Source organism: Oncorhynchus gorbuscha, linkage group LG20 (genome assembly GCF_021184085.1).
Source record: "Oncorhynchus gorbuscha isolate QuinsamMale2020 ecotype Even-year linkage group LG20, OgorEven_v1.0, whole genome shotgun sequence".
Taxonomy (NCBI): domain Eukaryota; kingdom Metazoa; phylum Chordata; class Actinopteri; order Salmoniformes; family Salmonidae; genus Oncorhynchus; species Oncorhynchus gorbuscha.
Genome location: NC_060192.1, coordinates 27,575,891 through 27,594,301, shown reverse-complemented (window position 1 = coordinate 27,594,301; position 18,411 = coordinate 27,575,891). Strand labels below are relative to the sequence as shown.

The following is an 18,411-nucleotide window of genomic DNA, read 5'->3' as shown; positions in this document are numbered from 1 at the left end:
AGATGCTGTGAATGTGTCCTGATGGTCACACAAAGAAGGAGAACAAGTGACAGTCACACAGTCCCTCTGCATTCACACAGCTAGTACCTAGCTGTATAGACCTTCTCTCTAAGCTCCACTGATTTGCTGCCCTAAACTTTGTTTTAATAGCCTATTGTTTTAAATGCTTCATATACAATGCCAGTCAAAGCTTGGACACACCTACTCATTGAAAGTTTTTTCTTTATTTTTACTATTTTCAACATTGTAGAAAAATAGTGAAAACATCAAACTATGAAATATCACAATGAATGGTAAGCAAAAAAGTGTTTCAAAAAATCTAAATATATTTTAGATTCTTCAAAGTATCCACCCTTTGCATTAATGACTTTGCACACGCTTGGCATTTTCTCAACCAGCTTCATGAGGTAGTCACCTGGAATGCTTTTCCGACAGTCTTGAATGAGTTCCCGCATATGCTGAGCACTTGTTGGATGCTTTTCCTTCACTTTTCCTGAATTGAAATGCATTTCATGAAGCTGGTTGAGAGAATGCCAAGAGTGTGCAAAGCTGTCATCAAGGCAAAATATATATATTTACATTTTATTTAACCTTTATTTAACTAAGAAAGTCAGTTAAGAACAAATTCTTATTTACCATGACGGCCTACACCGGTCAAACCTGGATGACGCTGGGCCAATTGTGCACCGTCCTTTAGACTCCCAATCATGGCCGGTTGTGATATAGCCTGGAATCGAACCAGGGTGTCTGTAGTGACGACTCAAGGACTGAGATGCAGTGCCTTAAACCGCTAATTTGTTCTTAACTGACTTGCCTACTGTAGTTAAATTAAATAAAAAATACATTTGTTTAACACTTTTTTGGTTACTACATGATTCCATATGTGTTATTTCATAGTTTGGATGTCTTCACTATTATTCTACAATGTAGAAAATAGTGAAAATAAAGAAAAACCCTGGAATGAGTAGGTCTGTCTAAACTTTTGACTTGTACCGAATATCTAAAATTGAAATAGTTTCTCATTCTCAGTTTCTACTCTCCACCTCCATTTCTTAGTTGCCCTTTTCCTCTCATTGTATAGGGATAAACTCATTCAAACCTGCATGCTTTATCTGCTTTTTGACTCGTTTTCCACACATTTCATTACTTCCATTCCACCTATCTGTTTCTCTCTCTGACCCATTCTCTCTCCCCAGTTAATTAGTCATGGAGTCGTTACACTACTTCTGCACGTTTGCTGACTGGAGCAAACGTTAGACTACAGCAAACAGCCCTGATGGTCTTGCACGCTGCAGTGCTAGCCGTTGCAAAGAACCATACAGGATCTATTGAATAACCACAGTGTCCCCCTTGGTGTCTTAAATACATGTTATGACATTTTTATTTTAAAAAGCCCAAAACATGTCTGTCACAGAACTACATTTGTAGTGTAATGATCAGCTTGCAACATTTTGACAAGTGCAATGTAATGCAATTAAGTATATAGAAGGTATAAAAACTAACCAGATTTGATATTGTAACCAACATTTTCTTTTCAACCAAGACTTAATTAAAACAAAAGTAATACAAATACATTTTTAATCAGTTCCCACAATCATCCCACCCTCCTAACCCACCCAAAGCACCACCCACCCACCCGCGTATGCCTGATTATGGTCTACCCAGTAAGCATGGTGCAGATGTACTTGACATTACTTATGGAGAGTTTCCCATCCAATGGAAACAAGAGGGGTGTTTGGGATAAGCCCTCTATCAGGTGTAGTATAGAGTCTGTCTATCAGTGAATGTGTTGTTGCTGGAACTCTTCTTACACATATTCTTACTGTATGTGTCAGTCTAGGTGTCTGGGAGAGTAGACAGGCTTTCAATATAGTCTATTGGTCAATACGCAAAGAAAGTATGGAAGGGAACAGCATTGATTAGTAACACTCAGTTAATAGAGATGAAGGTGTTACGCCAGAGTAAGTGGGAGAGCAGTAAGAGAACATGGAACTGACACAGACGTCGTCAGAGGTCAGTCAAAGGGTCAGTAGTTGGTTACAATCTGAGAAACAGACAGGATCAGTTCTGTTAGAGATTCCATCTGAATCTGTATGAAAGACCATAGGTGGGGTATGGTGGTATGAGCTGGTATGAGCTGGCAGTGATAGACTAGACTTGGGACAATGTGTGGTAACCAACAACATGGCTAATGGCCTCCTACACTCTAAAGGTAACAATTTACAGACACAGGAGTCATTCCTATTCGTCCAAATATACCACTTACATACATAAGTGGTATAAAACACCGGTATATACACTGAGTGGACAAAACATTAGGAATACCTGCTCTTTCTATGACAGACTGACCAGGTGAATCCAGGTGAAAGCTATGATTCCTTGTTGATGTCACTTGTTAAATCCACTTCAATCAGTGTAGGTGAAGGGAAAGGACAGGTTAAAGAAGGATTTTTCAGCCTTGAGACAATTGAGACATGGATTGTGTATGTGTGCCATTCAGAGGATTTATGTTCCTTTGAACGGGGTATGGTAGAAGGTGCCAAGCACACCGGTTTGAGTGTGTCAAGAACTGTAACGCTGCTGGAATTTTCACGCTCAACAGTTTCCCGTGTGTATCAAGAATGGTCCACCACCCAAAGGACATCCAGTGAACTTGACAACTGTGGGAAGCATTGGAGTCAACATGGGCCAGCATCCCTGTAGAACGCTTTCGACACTTTGTAGAGTCCATCCCCCGGCGAATTGAGGCTGTTCCGAGGGCAAAAAGGTGTGCAACTCAATATTAGGAAGGTGTTCCTAATGTTTTGTATGCTTAGTGTATATACAAACTATGGAAATTATTAGATGTATTTCTGTCCAAAATAATAGAGGAGCCATTATATGATTGACAACAGTATTTGACCCATGTAAATACATTCTGCCTGCCAAATTGAGGGAATTACTCATCAATAGAACTTTGTGCTATTGATGATGGTCCACATGATTGTGTATAGTCTAGATAAGTTGTATTTTCCAATCACTTTGTGAGTCATGCAACATCTACAGAATGTTACCGCCGTTGTTAACCACAACAGCCAGGTACAATCCAGAAACACTTGGAGTGAAGCAAAACACAAAGAAGGAGAACAAGCGACAAACAAATAACATTTAGGAGGAAGCAACAAGCATGTAAAGGAACAGATAGAAGAGACAAGAGAGGGATGAGAGAGGAGAGAGAAGAGAGGAGACAGAGAGAGAGAAGAGCGATAGAGAACAGAGAGATGTGGTCGCAGGCTGATGTGCAGTGGATGATGTGGTCACTCGATGCGTTGAGAGCTACCGCTCCAGTGTCTCCCTGCTCCCCTGCCCCTGGCCGCCCCATACCAGTTCTGTCTGTCGCACATCAAAGGACGTCTCATCCTCAGCCCCTTCCTCCACCTCCTCACCCCCTTCGTCCTCCTCACCAATGTGGCAGCTCTACAACACACACAGACAAGGAAAAAAATAAATGATATACTTTAAATACATCCGTATACAAATAACAATAACATGCTAAAATGTTCCATCCTAAAACTCACCTTTGCCATAATATCAGCGTATGCCATATATAGGTAATCTGTATCAAGTTTACTGTAACGATGAGAAGAAACAGAGGCTTAGGCAACATGTCAAAAGGTTGAGATGCGTGTTTAGTGTTGAATTCAATCCAAAAGCTGCTCAACTAACATGCTTGAGGGAGAAAAGGAGAGTCCCACCTCTTCTCTGTGAGAGCGGTACGGCTGAAATGCAAAATTAGTTGGTGAAGGGGATCTGGCTTGGTCTCAGTCTCTTCCTCTTCCTCACCTTCCTGCTCCATGGCTTTCTGTGTTTGAGAAAGAGATGTGGGAGTGAAACTACAGGAGGAAACTCGCAGGTCCTGAAATCCTCAAAAGGTGTGTCAAGCAGGCAGAGCTTACAGACAAGTCATCTATCATTCTGTCCTCAAAGGAGTAGCCTTCAGTATGGATCCAGTTGTGTTTGTATCCTTCCAGGAACATATTGGAAGCTCTATGCCTGTGAGGCAGACAGAAAACCATGTTAGTGTCTGTATTTTACTTGTGGCTGTGTGTTACTTTCTGCATATGTTTGAATGTGGAGGCAGGTAGCCTAGCATTTTAGAATGTTGGACCAGTAACCGAAAAGTCGCTGGTTCTAATCTCAGAGCAGACTAGGTGAAAAATCTGTCGATGTGCACTTGATCAAGGCGCTTAACCCTAATTGCTTCTGTAAATCGCTCTGGATAAGAGTGCCTTCTAGATGACTTAAATGTAAATACAAGACTGTAATAGCGTCTCTAACCTTGGTAGGTTGTAGAGTGGAGTCATCCTAAAGCAGGCTACCACAGCCTTGCGTCTCTGCTTGGAGAGCAGTTTGTGCCACACAATCTTTTTGGATTTGAAGGGGTGCTCCGTCTAAGTGAGACGAGATAATTGAGAGAAACGGCACCACTGAGATCATGCCATGTGTGTGAAGTAGGACTATAGGAATACTGTAGGATTATATTGATGTTGTAGTATTGAAGTACTGAGTGTACTACTACTACTACTCACCACCTCAATGTGATAGAGAACAGCTGACACCTCCTGCACCCTCTTCACCACTTTCTCTGGAGCGTCAGCATCCTCAGCCTTCCCTGCCATCTCCTTATACAGGGACATCTGCCAGCACATGGACGGGTTCTCCACCTGAACACAACACACTGCAGCTAGAGGAAAAAGCACACTGCAGCCGGGGGAACACGCACACTGCAGCCGGGGGAACACACAGTGCAGCCGGGGGAACACACAGTGCAGCCGGAGGAAAAACGCACTGTGCAGCCGGAGGAAAAACGCACACTGCAGCCGGGGGAACACACAGTGCAGCCGGGGGAACACACAGTGCAGCCGGGGGGAACACACAGTGCAGCCGGGGGGAACACACAGTGCAGCCGGAGGAACACACAGTGCAGCCGGAGGAACACACAGTGCAGCCGGAGGAACACACAGTGCAGCCGGAGGAACACACAGTGCAGCCGGAGGAACACACAGTGCAGCTGGAGGAACACACAGTGCAGCCGGAGGAACACCACAGGACTTCACCATGTATCACTTTACTGCACCAACCCAGTCCATCTTACCTTGCCTTGAAGATGCAGGTTGTTTTGCAAAAACTCTCTTACTTCCTCATCCGTGTCCCTCTGGAAAACAAATGTTGTTTAACATTTATTTTGGAACCATTTCTGTGTCTGGATATACAGCCGTATGGGTCTGGCTCAAACAACTAGTCATACTAAGGCAGAGTTATTTAAGACAGCCGAGGGCAGACTACCAAAGAGTATCGTATCTTGGCCAGGTTGATAAGCTCCTGATCAGCAGGGGAGCACATGTTGAGGCCGATGGGGAGCATCTTTTTCAGGGCAGCCACAATAAGTGACGTCTGCACTGAGTAACGATCTCCCCGTCTTTTCTTCTTGGTACGCTCCACGTCTGAGCCACCAGCCTAAGAACACAAGGAGGGACCAAGCCAAGAACATAAGGAGAGACCAAGGCATCTTCTTCATGCATAAAGCCACAACCAATACATGCATTGAACAACATATCAATTACCACAGCTTAGCATTGAACAACATATACATTAACACTGCCTAGCATTGAACAACATATACATTAACACTGCCTAGCATTGAACAACATAGAAATTAACACTGCTTAGCATTGAACAACATATACATTAACACTGCTTAGCATTGAACAACATATACATTAACACTGCTTAGCATTGAACAACATATACATTAACACTGCCTAGCATTGAACAACATATACATTAACACTGCCTAGCATTGAACAACATAGAAATTAACACTGCTTAGCATTGAACAACATATACATTAACACTGCTTAGCATTGAACAACATATACATTAACACTGCCTAGCATTGAACAACATATACATTAACACTGCTTAGTATTGAACAACATAGAAATTAACACTGCTTAGCATTGAACACCATCAATTACCACTGCTTAGCATTAAACAATACATCAATTAACACTGCTTAGCATTGAACAACATAGAAATTAACACTGCTTAGCATTGAACAACATAGAAATGAACACATTGAACACCATATACATTAACACTGCTTAGCATTGAACACCATATACATTAACACTGCTTAGCATTGAACAACATATTGAACAACATTAACACTGAACAACATATACATTAACACTGCTTAGCATTGAACACCATCAATTACCACTTAGCATTGAACAACATATTAGATTAACACTGCCTAGCACTGCTTAGCATTAAACAATATACAATTACCACTGCTTAGCATTAAACAATACATTAACATCAGCATTGAACAACATATACATTAACACTGCTTAGCATTAAACAATATACAATTGAGACCACTAGCATTAAACAATATATCAATTACCACTGCTTAGCATTAAACAATATATCAATTACCACTGCTTAGCATTAAACAATATATCAATTACCACTGCTTAGCATTAAACAATATATCAATTACCACTGCTTAGCATTAAACAATATATCAATTACCACTGCTTAGCATTAAACAATACATCAATTAACACTGCTTAGCATTGAACCCATGGCACTGATTCGATGGCACGACACTCACAATCACTTACATTTTTCAATAAGAGTCCTGTTCTACCTCTTAACCATGAAAATAATTATTAATGAACACTACAATAGAAAAGCAACATATTCTACATTATACACTCAGTGGCCAGTTCATTAGGTACACCCATATAGTACTGGGTCAGACCACCCCCCCCCCCCTTTGCCTCCAGAACAGCCTGAATTATTCAGGGCATGGATTCTACAAGGTGTGGTTTCCTAAGTTACTCAATTGGTATCAAGGGACCTAACGTGTGCCAGGAAAACATACCCCCCATTATTTCACCATCAACCTCTACCGTTAACACCAGGCAGGATGAGGCCATGGACTCATGCTCCTTATGCCAAATCCTGACAGAAACCGGGATTGGTCGGACCAGGCAATCTTTTTCCACTCCTCAATTGTCCAGTGTTGGTGATCTTGTGCCCACTGGAGCCACTTCTTCTTATATTGTTTTTTTTTCTTCTTGAACTCTCCTCACTTGGTTGTCTAGGTCTTAGTAAGGAACTCCCCTCACTTGGTTGTCTAGGTCTTAGTAAGGAACTCCCCTCACTTGGTTGTCTAGGTCTTAGTAAGGAACTCCCCTCACTTGGTTGTCTAGGTCTTAGTAAGGAACTCCCCTCACTTGGTTGTCTAGGTCTTAGTAAGGAACTCCCCTCGCCTGGTTGTCTAGGTCTTAGTAAGGAACTCCCCTCGCCTGGTTGTCTAGGTCTTAGTAAGGAACTCCCCTCGCCTGGTTGTCTAGGTCTTAGTAAGGAACTCCCCTCGCCTGGTTGTCTAGGTCTTAGTAAGGAACTCCTCGCCTGGTTGTCTAGGCCTGGTTGTCTAGGTCTTAGTAAGGAACTCCCTCGCCTGGTTGTCTAGGTCTTAGTAAGGAACTCCCTCGCCTGGTTGTCTAGGTCTTAGTAAGGAACTCCCCTCGCCTGGTTGTCTAGGTCTTAGTAAGGAACTCCCCTCGCCTGGTTGTCTAGGTCTTAGTAAGGAACTCCCTCGCCTGGTTGTCTAGGTCTTAGTAAGGAACTCCCCTCCCTGGTTGTCTAGGTCTTAGTAAGGCCTGGTTGTCTAGGTCTTAGTAAGGAACTCCCTCGCCTGGTTGTCTAGGTCTTAGTAAGGAACTCCCCTCGCCTGGTTGTCTAGGTCTTAGTAAGGAACTCCCCTCGCCTGGTTGTCTAGGTCTTAGTAAGGAACTCCCCTCGCCTGGTTGTCTAGGTCTTAGTAAGGAACTCCCCTCGCCTGGTTGTCTAGGTCTTAGTAAGGAACTCCCCTCACCTGGTTGTCTAGGTCTTAGTAAGGAACTCCCCTCACCTGGTTGTCTAGGTCTTAGTAAGGAACTCCCCTCGCCTGGTTGTCTAGGTCTTAGTAAGGAACTACCCTCGCCTGGTTGTCTAGGTCTTAGTAAGGAACTCCCCTCACCTGGTTGTCTAAGTCTTCACCTGGTTGTCTAAGGAACTCCCCTCGCCTGGTTGTCTAGGTCTTAGTAAGGAACTCCCCTCACCTGGTTGTCTAGGTCTTAGTAAGGAACTCCCCTCACCTGGTTGTCTAGGTCTTAGTAAGGAACTCCCCTCACCTGGTTGTCTAGGTCTTAGTAAGGAACTCCCCTCGCCTGGTTGTCTAGGTCTTAGTAAGGAACTCCCCTCGCCTGGTTGTCTAGGTCTTAGTAAGGAACTCCCCTCGCCTGGTTGTCTAGGTCTTAGTAAGGAACTCCCCTCGCCTGGTTGTCTAGGTCTTAGTAAGGAACTCCCCTCGCCTGGTTGTCTAGGTCTTAGTAAGGAACTCCCCTCACCTGGTTGTCTAAGTCTTAATTGAAAGGAAATCCCCAAAAACAGCAGACACTAGGCCCTCCATGGAATGAGTTTGACATCCTAGATGTACATGACATCCACACTTTGTGCAATGTACTAAAAACCATAATGTGCTCGTCACATTATTTCCAGCTTGATACCTGCAATCCAGTGGAAATGTGACCATTGCTTCTCATTTCAATGACCTGTTGAGTTACAACCATACCTGCTTACTCAGGCTGTAGCTATCACAAAATACCATTAATTAACAGTTAACACCCTCTAATATCAAAAGCCATGGACTCATCTCTGAACCCTTCAGCCTGGGTCAGTTCCTTCACATCATCATATTATTCAGTATTTGCTGCAGGTGGACAGGCAATGTACTGATAAAAGAACCAAACTGCCCAGAATCAGGGCTACATCTCACCACCATAATGACCTGTTTCTGAACACTTGGCCGGTAAGGGGAGGGGATGTAACACTGCATTGAGAAGGACAGGGGTTGGAGCTGGGGTGGAGGGTGTTGGGGAGGACAACTGAAAGGAATCATTCTAATCTGTAGGACAGGAAACCAGTGAAACTGCACATATAAAAACATGCTTACAAACGCATTGCATTCACATTAAAAATCCTGTTGTACAGTATGTTTCTCAGGTGCATTTGGCACCAGCAGCACTAGGTGAATTCATGTGTTACATGGTTTTGGAGAGTAACAAAGCTCCTGTTGAAAACACACACAACTATTAGTTGTAAGTAGCATCATGTTAATAGGAAACTAGATTCAGATCAAGGTGTTAGCAACCAACTAGCAAATCACACAAGTAAACCAAATGTCCATGGGATATACGCCCCACATGGGATAAGTCCCATCACCCCTGTGCTCTCCTCCCGCTCTCCTGTCTCGTTTCTGTGATGGAACGTCACAGAAACTGTTTTCTGCCCTCTCTGACGTCCCCTGCAAGCTTGTATGTAGTGTGTGTGTGTGTTCCTCTGTCTCTCTGTGTGTGTATGTGTACACGTGTGTGTCATACAGCAGGCTGAGGTTGGCCCAGGGAGTGAAGATAACGGAGGACCAATGCACAGAACAGGAGAGGACGCAAAGCCCTAGAAACAGAGAATGTGTCATGACCAAATGTCCCGAAGGACTAAGGGAATCTGCAGTGGTGAAACGTGAGACTGCTGTATTCATCTCGGAGTATGCCCTTTATGACAGAGAAGTGCATCTACTCCTGGTAAAGTAAAATGTGAGCGAGTGGTAGGAGTGTGTCAAAGCCACAGACAAGTCCAGGCAGATTCAACCACTTCTCCAAACCAGTACTTCATCAATGCAAGGAGTGTGTTATGAATAAGGCTAGTTTAGAGGAAGATGGGTGCAAAGGTTTTAAGGGAGATTTTAGAAGACAGGTTTGATTAAAATAGATTGGGGTGAGGTAGTCACATTGAGTTTATTCTACATGGAGTACTATAGAGCTTGTTCCAGAAACGTTTTTCAGGTCAGGGGTTAAAGAAAGGGGACAGGTGTGTGGGTGGAGACTGACTGGAGGATATGATGATGCTAAGCCATGGTCTGACATGGCGGCTACAGGGAGGAATGAGTGAACGGTGAGCACAGAGAGCAGGACTAACAGCATCCCCTTGTGTATGGAGCTAGACCACAAATGCTACAGACCAACCAACCTTCAACCCAAAATAAAATAAATGGAAGGAAAACTCCCACCTAACTACAATCAACTGGGTGCAAACTCATTGGCAGGATGATGGCACTCTGCTCCCACTGCTGCTTTGGGCAGGCCTGGTGCGGAGCCTAGTGCCATGAGCCAGACTACGGCCGAGTACTTTCATCAAGCGCCTCCAGACCCCCAAAGTGAGGCGCCATGCGGTCTGCACAGGGGTCGTGCAGAAACAAAGTCTAACCTCTGAGTCGTTGCCCTAGAAACCCAGCGTGGACACAGAAAAAGAGGACAAGGGACAGTCAAAGAGAGAACTGTAAACCCACCTGTTAGAGCTACTCAACCTCTCTACTGACATATACACTGCCTGTTTAACCTTTATTTAACTAGGTAAGTCAGTTAAGAACAAATTCTTATTTACAATGACGGCCTACCCCGCCAAACCTGGACGACGCTGGGCCAATTGTGCACCGCCCCATGGGACTCCCAATCACGGCCGGATGTGATGCAGCCTGGATTTGAACCAGGTACTGCTGTGATGTCTCTTGCACTGAGATGCAGTGTCTTAGACCACTGCCCCACCCAGGAGTAGATATATAGGTCAAGGCAGGCATGGAAAACAGGGCAAAAAGCTGTCATGTCAAAATTATATTTTTTTAAGTGACGCTTTCCAATGTACCATACCTGCTGAAGATGTGGGGAAAATACTTGTTTGCCTTTACTTTTCGGCTGTTGTCAGTGATACAAGATATATACTTAAGTAACAAGATCTTTCATTTCAGAGTCAGATAAACTTGTGGTCACCCATAGACTTCCAGTCATTGTGCTAAGGCTAGTTAGCATTTGCTTAAACCCATGCAGACATCAAGTACATTTTTTAAAAAGAACCACCAATTTGTATAGGTAAGATATACTCCACATGGTTAGCTACAATGGGTTAGGAGGATATCCCAAATGAATTGACAATTAAGTATGTAAATTTTTTTTTTTTTTTTTAAAGCAAACAATGCAGGATGTGAGACAAATTGCTGGCTGCATTGTTGCTGTGGTGTAAATGACAATGTATGATAGATGTTTCAGTAATTCACAGTCTACCCAAATCTGCTGACATCAGTCTAACATAGGGCACTCCAACCGTGTTCACGGAAAGCTAAAACCTACAGGATGGTAGCGCTCCAGCAACAGCATTGGAGAACCCTGGTAAACATGCCACAACATTTAAACGCTGAAGGTACAGTTGAAGTCGGAAGTTTACATACACTTAGGTTGGAGTCATTAAAACTTGTTTTTCAACCAGTCCACACATTTCTTGTTTAACAAACTATAGTTTTGGCAAGTCGGTTAGGAAATTAATTTGTGCATGATTATTTAACTTATAATTCACTGTATCACAATTCCAGTGGGTCAGAAGTTTACATACACTAAGTTGACTGCGCCTTTAAACAGCTCGGAAAAGTCCAGAAAATGATGTCATGGCTTTAGAAGCTTCTGATAGGCTAATTGAAATCATTTGAGTCAATTGGAGGTTTACCTGTGGATGTATTTCAAGGCCTACCTTCAAACTCACTGCCTCTTTGCTTGACATCATCGGAAAATCAAAAGAAATCAGTCAAGAAAAACTCAGGAAAATAATTGTAAACCTTCACAAGTCTGGTTCATCCTTGGGCGGGATTTCCAAATGCCTGAAGGTACCACGCTCATCTGTACAAAAAATAGTACACAAGTATAAACACCATTGGACCACGCATCCGTCATACTACTCAGGAAGGAGATGCGTTCTGTCTCCTAGAGATGAAAGTGATTTGGTGTGAAAAGGGCAAATCAATCCAAGAACAACAGCAAAGGACCTTGTGAAGATGCTGGAGGAAACAGGTACAAAGTATCAATATCTACAGTAAAACAAGTCTTATATCTACATAACCTGAAAGGATGCTCAGCCACTGCTCCAAAGCCGCCATAAAAAATGCCAGACTATGATTTGCAACTGTACATGGGGACAAAGATCGTACCTTTTGGAAAATGTCCTCTGGTCTCATGAAAAGAAAATATAACTGTTTGACCATAATGTCCATTGTTATGTTTGGAGGAAAAAGAGGAGGCTTGCAAGCCGAAGAACACCATCCCCACCATGAAGCACGGGGGTGGCAGCATCATGTTGTGGGGGTGCTTTGCTGCAGGAGGGACTGGTGCACTTCACAAAATTGATGGCTTCATGAGGAAGTAAAATTATGAGGATATATTGAAGCAACATCTCAAGACATCAGTCAGGAAGTTAAAGCTTGGTTGCAAATGGGTCTTCCAAATGGACAATGACCCCAAGCATAATTCCAAAGTTGTGGCAAAATGGCTTATTAAGGACAACAAAGTAAAGATATTGGAGTGGCCATCACAAAGCTCTGACCTCAATCCTATAGAACATTTGTGGGCAGAACTGAAAAAGTGTGTGTGAGCAAGGAGGCCTACAAACCTGACTCCGTTACACCAGCTCTGTCAGGAGAAATGGGCCAAAATTGTGGGAAGCGTCTGGAAGGCTACCCTAAACGTTTGACCCAAGTTTAAATTGTTTAAGGTAATGCTACCAAATACTAATGGAGTGTATGTAAACTTCTGACCCACTGGGAATGTGATGAAAGAAATAAAACCTGAAATTATTCTCTCTACTATTATTCTGACATTTCACATTCTTAAAATAAAGTGGTGATCCTAACTGACCTAACACAGGTATTTTTTACGAGGATTAAATGTCAGAAATTGTGAAAAACTTCCGTATTCAACTGTAAATGAATGGCTTTTTAACCCCAGATGGTATTGGCTCACCGTGCTCATCTTGCTCTTGCTGTCAGCAGTGAGGAAAGACATGTTATTAATCTCATTCATCACCACAAAGTTCTGCTCCTCCCGTTTGAAGTTCTGCAGAGACACAAGATGGAGAGAGAAAGGACATCAGATCAAATCTAATCAAAGTTTATAGGTCGTATACACAGATTTGAGGTGACATGACATGTTCATCCAGAAGATGCTCTTCTAGTGGCCGGGGACTTTAATGCAGGCAAACTTAAATCAGTTTTACCACATTTTTACCAGCATGTCACATGTGCAACCAGAGGGTAAAAAATCCTAGACTACCTTTACTCCACACACAGAGATGCGTACAAAGCTCTCCCCCACCCTCCATTTGGCAAATCTGACCATAATTCTATCCTCCTGATTTCTGCTTACAGGCAAAAACGAAAGCAGGAAGTACCCGTGACTCACTCAATACAGAAGTGGTCAGATGACGCGGATGCTACGCTACAGGACTGTTTTGCTAGCACAGGCTGGAATATGTTTCGGAATTCATCCAATGGCATTGAAGAGTTTTCCACCTCAGTCATCGGTTTCATCAATAAGTGCATCAATGAAGTCATCCCCAAAGTGACTGTACGTACATACCCCAACCAGAAGCCATGGATTACAGGCAACATCTGAATCGAGCTAAAGGCTAGAGCTGCCGCTTTCAAGGAGTGGCACACTAATCCGGACAATTATAAGAAATCCCGCTATGCCCTCAGACGAACCATCAAACAAGCAAAGCGCCAATACAGGTTTAATATTGAATCCTACTACACTGGCTCTGACGCTCGTCGGATGTGGCAGGGCTTGAAAACTATTACGGACTACAAATGGAAACCCAGATGCAAGCTGCCAAGTGACGCAAGCTTGCCAGACGTGCTAAATGCCTTTTATGCTCGCATTGAGGCAAGCAACATTGAAGCATGCACAAGAGCACCAGCTGTTCTGGATGACTGTGTGATAACGCTATCGGTAGCCGATGTGAGCAAGATCTTTAAACAGGTCAACATTCACAAAGCCGTGGGGCTGGATGGATTTACAGGACGTGTACTCACAGCATGCACGGACCAACTGGCTGTCACGTCCTGATCTAATTCACATGTCTTTATGATTGTCTCCACCCATCTCCAGGTGTCTCCTGTTTTCCCCATTAGTCCCTGGTGTATTTATCCCTGTGTTTCCTGTCTCTCTGTGCCAGTTCATCTTGTTTTGCCAAGTCAACCAGCGTTTCTCCTAGCTCCTATTTTTCCCAGTCTCTGTTTTTTCCTAGCCCTCCTTGTTTTGACCTGTGCCTGTCCTGACGCCGAATCAGCCTGCCTGACCACCCTGCCTGTTCTGACCTCGAGGGCAGGGCCTATCCCCTGGTACTGTTTGGACTGTGACCTGGTTTTTTTTTCCGAGGACCTATCGCCTGTCCTCGACCTGCCTCCACAGATGACACAATCTCAATTGCACTCCATACTACCCTTTCCCACTTGGACAAAAAGAACACCTATATGAGAAGGCTGTTCATTGACTTCAGCTCATCGTTCAACACTATAGTGTCCTCAAAGCGCATCACTATGCTAAGAACCCTGGGACTAAACACCTCCCTCTGCAACTGGATCCTGGACTTCCTGACGGGCCGCTCCCGGGTGGTAAGGGTAGGTAACAACATGTCTGCCACACTGATCCTCAACACTGGGGCCCATCAGGGGTGTGTACTTAGTCTCCTCCTGTACTCCCTGTTCACCCATGACTGCATGGCCAAACGACTCCAACACCATCATTAAACTTAAGCCTACCCCTTACTTTTTCGAACATTCTGTTAAAAATCACGCAACATTTCAGCGTCCTGCTACTCATGCCAGGAATATAGTATATGCATATGCTTAGTATGTGTGGATAGAAAACACTCTGACGTTTCTAAAACGGGTTAAATCACGGCTGTGACTATAACAGAACGTGTGTTTCATCAAAAAGCGCAAGGAAAACTGATCACCGAAAACTGGAAAAAATATCCATGCGCCACTTGTATGTATTGTCTATGGGACAGCAAATTAGATGGGGCTGAGATTGCAAGTCCTACAGCTTCCACACGATGTCGCCAGTCTTGTCAATTGCCTGGGTGTTGTTTCTTGGTCAAACGAGTAAGAGAGACCCCATTCCTTCCAGTCTCCGACAGGATGTTTTGGAAGAGAGATTTCCGACCATGATTTGAAGACGTGGAGCTATTGAATACACATCGCCCCGTGATCAATTTGATAGATTATTAACGTTTACTAATACCTAAAGTTGGATTACAAAAGTATTTCGAAGTGTTTTGTGAAAGTTTATCGTCGACTTTTTTAATTTAAAAAAATGAAACGCTGTTTTTTTCTGGATCACACACTTTTCATAGATCGATATTTGGGGTATATATGGACCGATTTAATTGAAAAAAAGTCCCAATAGTGATGTTTATGGGACATCTAGGAGTGCCAACAAAGAAGATCGTCAAAGGTAATGAATGTTTTATATTTTATTTCTGCGTTTTGTGTAGGGCCGGCTATGCTAATTATTTTGTTTATGTCTCCTTCAGGTATTTCGGGGGGGTTGCATGCTATCAGATAATAGCTTCTCATGCTTTCGCCGAAAAGCATTTTAAAAATCTGACTTGTTGGCTAGATTCACAACGAGTGTAGCTTTAATTCAGTACCCTGCGTGTGTGTTTTAATGAACGTTTGAGTTTTAACGAGTGCTATTAGCATTTAGCGTAGCGCATTTGCATTTCCAGATGGCTAGATGGGACGCATGCGTGTCGGGTGGGCTTAAGAGGTTAAGTTTGCTAACGACACAACAGTGGTAGGCCTGATCACCAACAGCCTATAGGGAGGAGGTCAGAGAACTGGCAGTGTGGTGCCAGGACAACAACCTCTCCCTCAATTTGAGCAAAACAAAGGAGCTGATTGTGGACTACAGGAAACGGCGAGCCGAGCAGGCCCCAACTAACATCGACAGGGCTGTAGAGTGGAGCTGGTCGAGAGTTTCAAGTTCCTTGGTGTCCACATCACCAACAAACTATCATGGTCCAAACACACCAAGGCAGTCGTGAAGAGGGCATGACAGAACCTTTTCCCCCCCAGGAGACTGGAAAGATTTGTCATGGGTCCTCAGTTCAGAAAGAAGATCTACAGCTGCACCATCGAGAGCATCATGACCGGTTGCATCACCGCCGGGTATGGCTACTGCTCGGCATCTGACCGTAAGGCGCTACAGAGGGTAGTGCGTACGGCCCAGTACATCAATGGGGCCAAGCTTCCTGTCATCCAGGACCTATATAATAGGCGGTGTCAGAGGAAATCCCATAAAATTGTCAGAGACTCGAGTCACCCAAGTCATAGATTGTTTTCTCTGCTACCGTAAGGCAAGCTGTACCAAAGCGGCAAGTCTAGGTCCAAAAGGCTCCTCAACAGCTTCTACCCCCAAGCCATAAGACTGCTGAACAGTTAAATTAATCCAATGGCTTCCAGGACTATTTACATTGACCCCCCCCCCCTCCCCCAATGTTTTTTGTACACTGCTGCTACTGGCTGTTTACTATCTATGCATAGTCACTTCACCCCTACCTACATGTACAACTTACCTCAACTAACCTGTACCTCCGCACAACTGACTCTGTACACCCTGTGTATAGCCTCGTTATTGTTATGTTGTCACCTTTCAGGGGTTTACACTCACATGAGATTTGGACCAGAATATGAAGACCTCTCCAACCATTCTGAAGAGCTCCTCTGCATCTGGGTCTGGGCATGTCAACCACCTTGCCCTGCAAATGGAGGACATCTCTTTGAGGTACTACTCATGGAGACCATCAACACCACAACAAACATGTATGCAAAGACAACTGGCAGGGGGAATGGTTTCTGACATATAGTACTGTTAGACAGGATATTGAATATGAAAGGGTGTACTACATATCTACAGAAAAAACATGAGCAGCCACTAGTTTGCCTGTGTACTGTACCTGTTATTGTCCACATAGCGGATGAGGAGAGGGTAGAGGGCGTACAGGTCCCTGCAGAGCACAGCAAACTCCTCCCTGATGGTGCCCTCCTCCTCATCCCCCTCGGCCTTCCCCTCCATACGCAGGTGGTCCTCCTCTGCCACCACCTTCCCTGTCCTCTTCTTCAGCTTCTCCATGGTGGGGATGAAATGGGACTTGAGCATCTCTGGCTTGGCCCTACTCACAATAGGCTGGGAGAAGACTAGGGATGGAAGAGGAGAGGTGATGGTGAGTTGGCAAGAAAACACAAACACACAGGTACATTAGACGCGTAAAGCATTGTGGCAACCTCACCAGCCAGCCTCTTCATCCAGGAGGCCTCGTCAATTCCCAGGTTATTGACGACGATCTTCATGATGCTGCCCAGCAGCTGGTTGAGCTGCTCAGAGGTGACGTCGGTGCAGATCTGGCCCTCCAGCTCAGGGAAGATCTCTACTCCTCTTTCCCACCAGCGGGGCAGGTAGTTACACAGCATGGGCAGAGTTATCTCGATCACATGGGGCATCTCTGTGTAACGGGCACCTGACTCTGCCAAGTCCCCGATCTCTTTCAATAGAACGTCTAGCTCTGGTATGTCCTGGCATAACTCCTGGACCTCATTGGGCAGACCCAGGACTATGGACATCAAGACACAGAGACGCCGACAGACAGAGACGCCGACAGACAGAGACGCCGACAGACAGAGACGCCGACAGACAGAGACGCCGACAGACAGAGACGCCGACAGACAGAGACGCCGACAGACAGACAGACAGAGGCCGCGAGACAGAGGCCGCGAGACAGAGGCCGACAAACAGACCGACAGACAGACAGAGACGCCGACAGACAGAGACGCCGACAGACAGACAGACAGACAGAGGCCGCGAGACAGAGACGCCGACAGACAGACAGACAGACAGAGGCCGCGAGACAGAGACGCCGACAGACAGACAGACAGAGGCCGCGAGACAGAGACGCCGACAAACAGGCCGGCCGACAGGCCGACAGACAGACAGACAGACAGACAGACAGACAGACAGACAGACAGACAGACAGACAGACAGACAGACAGACAGACAGACAGACAGACAGACAGACAGACAGACAGACAGACAGACAGACAGACAGACAGACAGACAGACAGACAGACAGACAGACAGACAGACAGACAGACAGACAGACAGACAGACAGACAGACAGACAGACAGACAGACAGACAGACAGACAGACGAGAAAAAAAGAGAAGATGAGAGAGAGTGTTGAGGAACTTGAATACAAGTTCTGGGTGGACAGAGAACAAATTACAGGACTAGCTGGACACTCACTGGCTCTTTCTCTGGGGGTCTTGGTGGTGTAAACAGAGAAGGAGTTGTACTCATTGAGATAGGGCTCCAGGTAGGCCACTGGCATAGCCGCCGCCAGATGGGCCAGACACTCCCCTAGGGCTGGCATGTGCCTGGA

At 44.7% G+C, this 18,411-nt stretch overlaps 1 protein-coding gene across 1 annotated transcript in view; it reads right to left on the bottom strand.

Annotated features, from left to right (window-relative positions):
- LOC124006950 (ryanodine receptor 1-like) overlaps positions 1–18,411 on the bottom strand; it is a 102,285-nt gene that overhangs the window by 22,975 nt on the left and 60,899 nt on the right. The window contains exons 68-81 of the mRNA XM_046317142.1: positions 18,276–18,406; positions 17,266–17,586; positions 16,933–17,173; positions 16,647–16,734; positions 12,933–13,025; positions 10,360–10,374; positions 5,326–5,496; positions 5,135–5,194; positions 4,569–4,703; positions 4,318–4,430; positions 3,936–4,032; positions 3,735–3,841; positions 3,558–3,609; positions 3,364–3,456 (exon numbers count right to left, since the gene is read on the bottom strand). Coding sequence (XP_046173098.1) covers positions 3,364–3,456; positions 3,558–3,609; positions 3,735–3,841; positions 3,936–4,032; positions 4,318–4,430; positions 4,569–4,703; positions 5,135–5,194; positions 5,326–5,496; positions 10,360–10,374; positions 12,933–13,025; positions 16,647–16,734; positions 16,933–17,173; positions 17,266–17,586; positions 18,276–18,406 — 1,717 coding nt within the window. The remainder of the gene's footprint in view (positions 1–3,363; positions 3,457–3,557; positions 3,610–3,734; positions 3,842–3,935; positions 4,033–4,317; positions 4,431–4,568; positions 4,704–5,134; positions 5,195–5,325; positions 5,497–10,359; positions 10,375–12,932; positions 13,026–16,646; positions 16,735–16,932; positions 17,174–17,265; positions 17,587–18,275; positions 18,407–18,411) is intronic.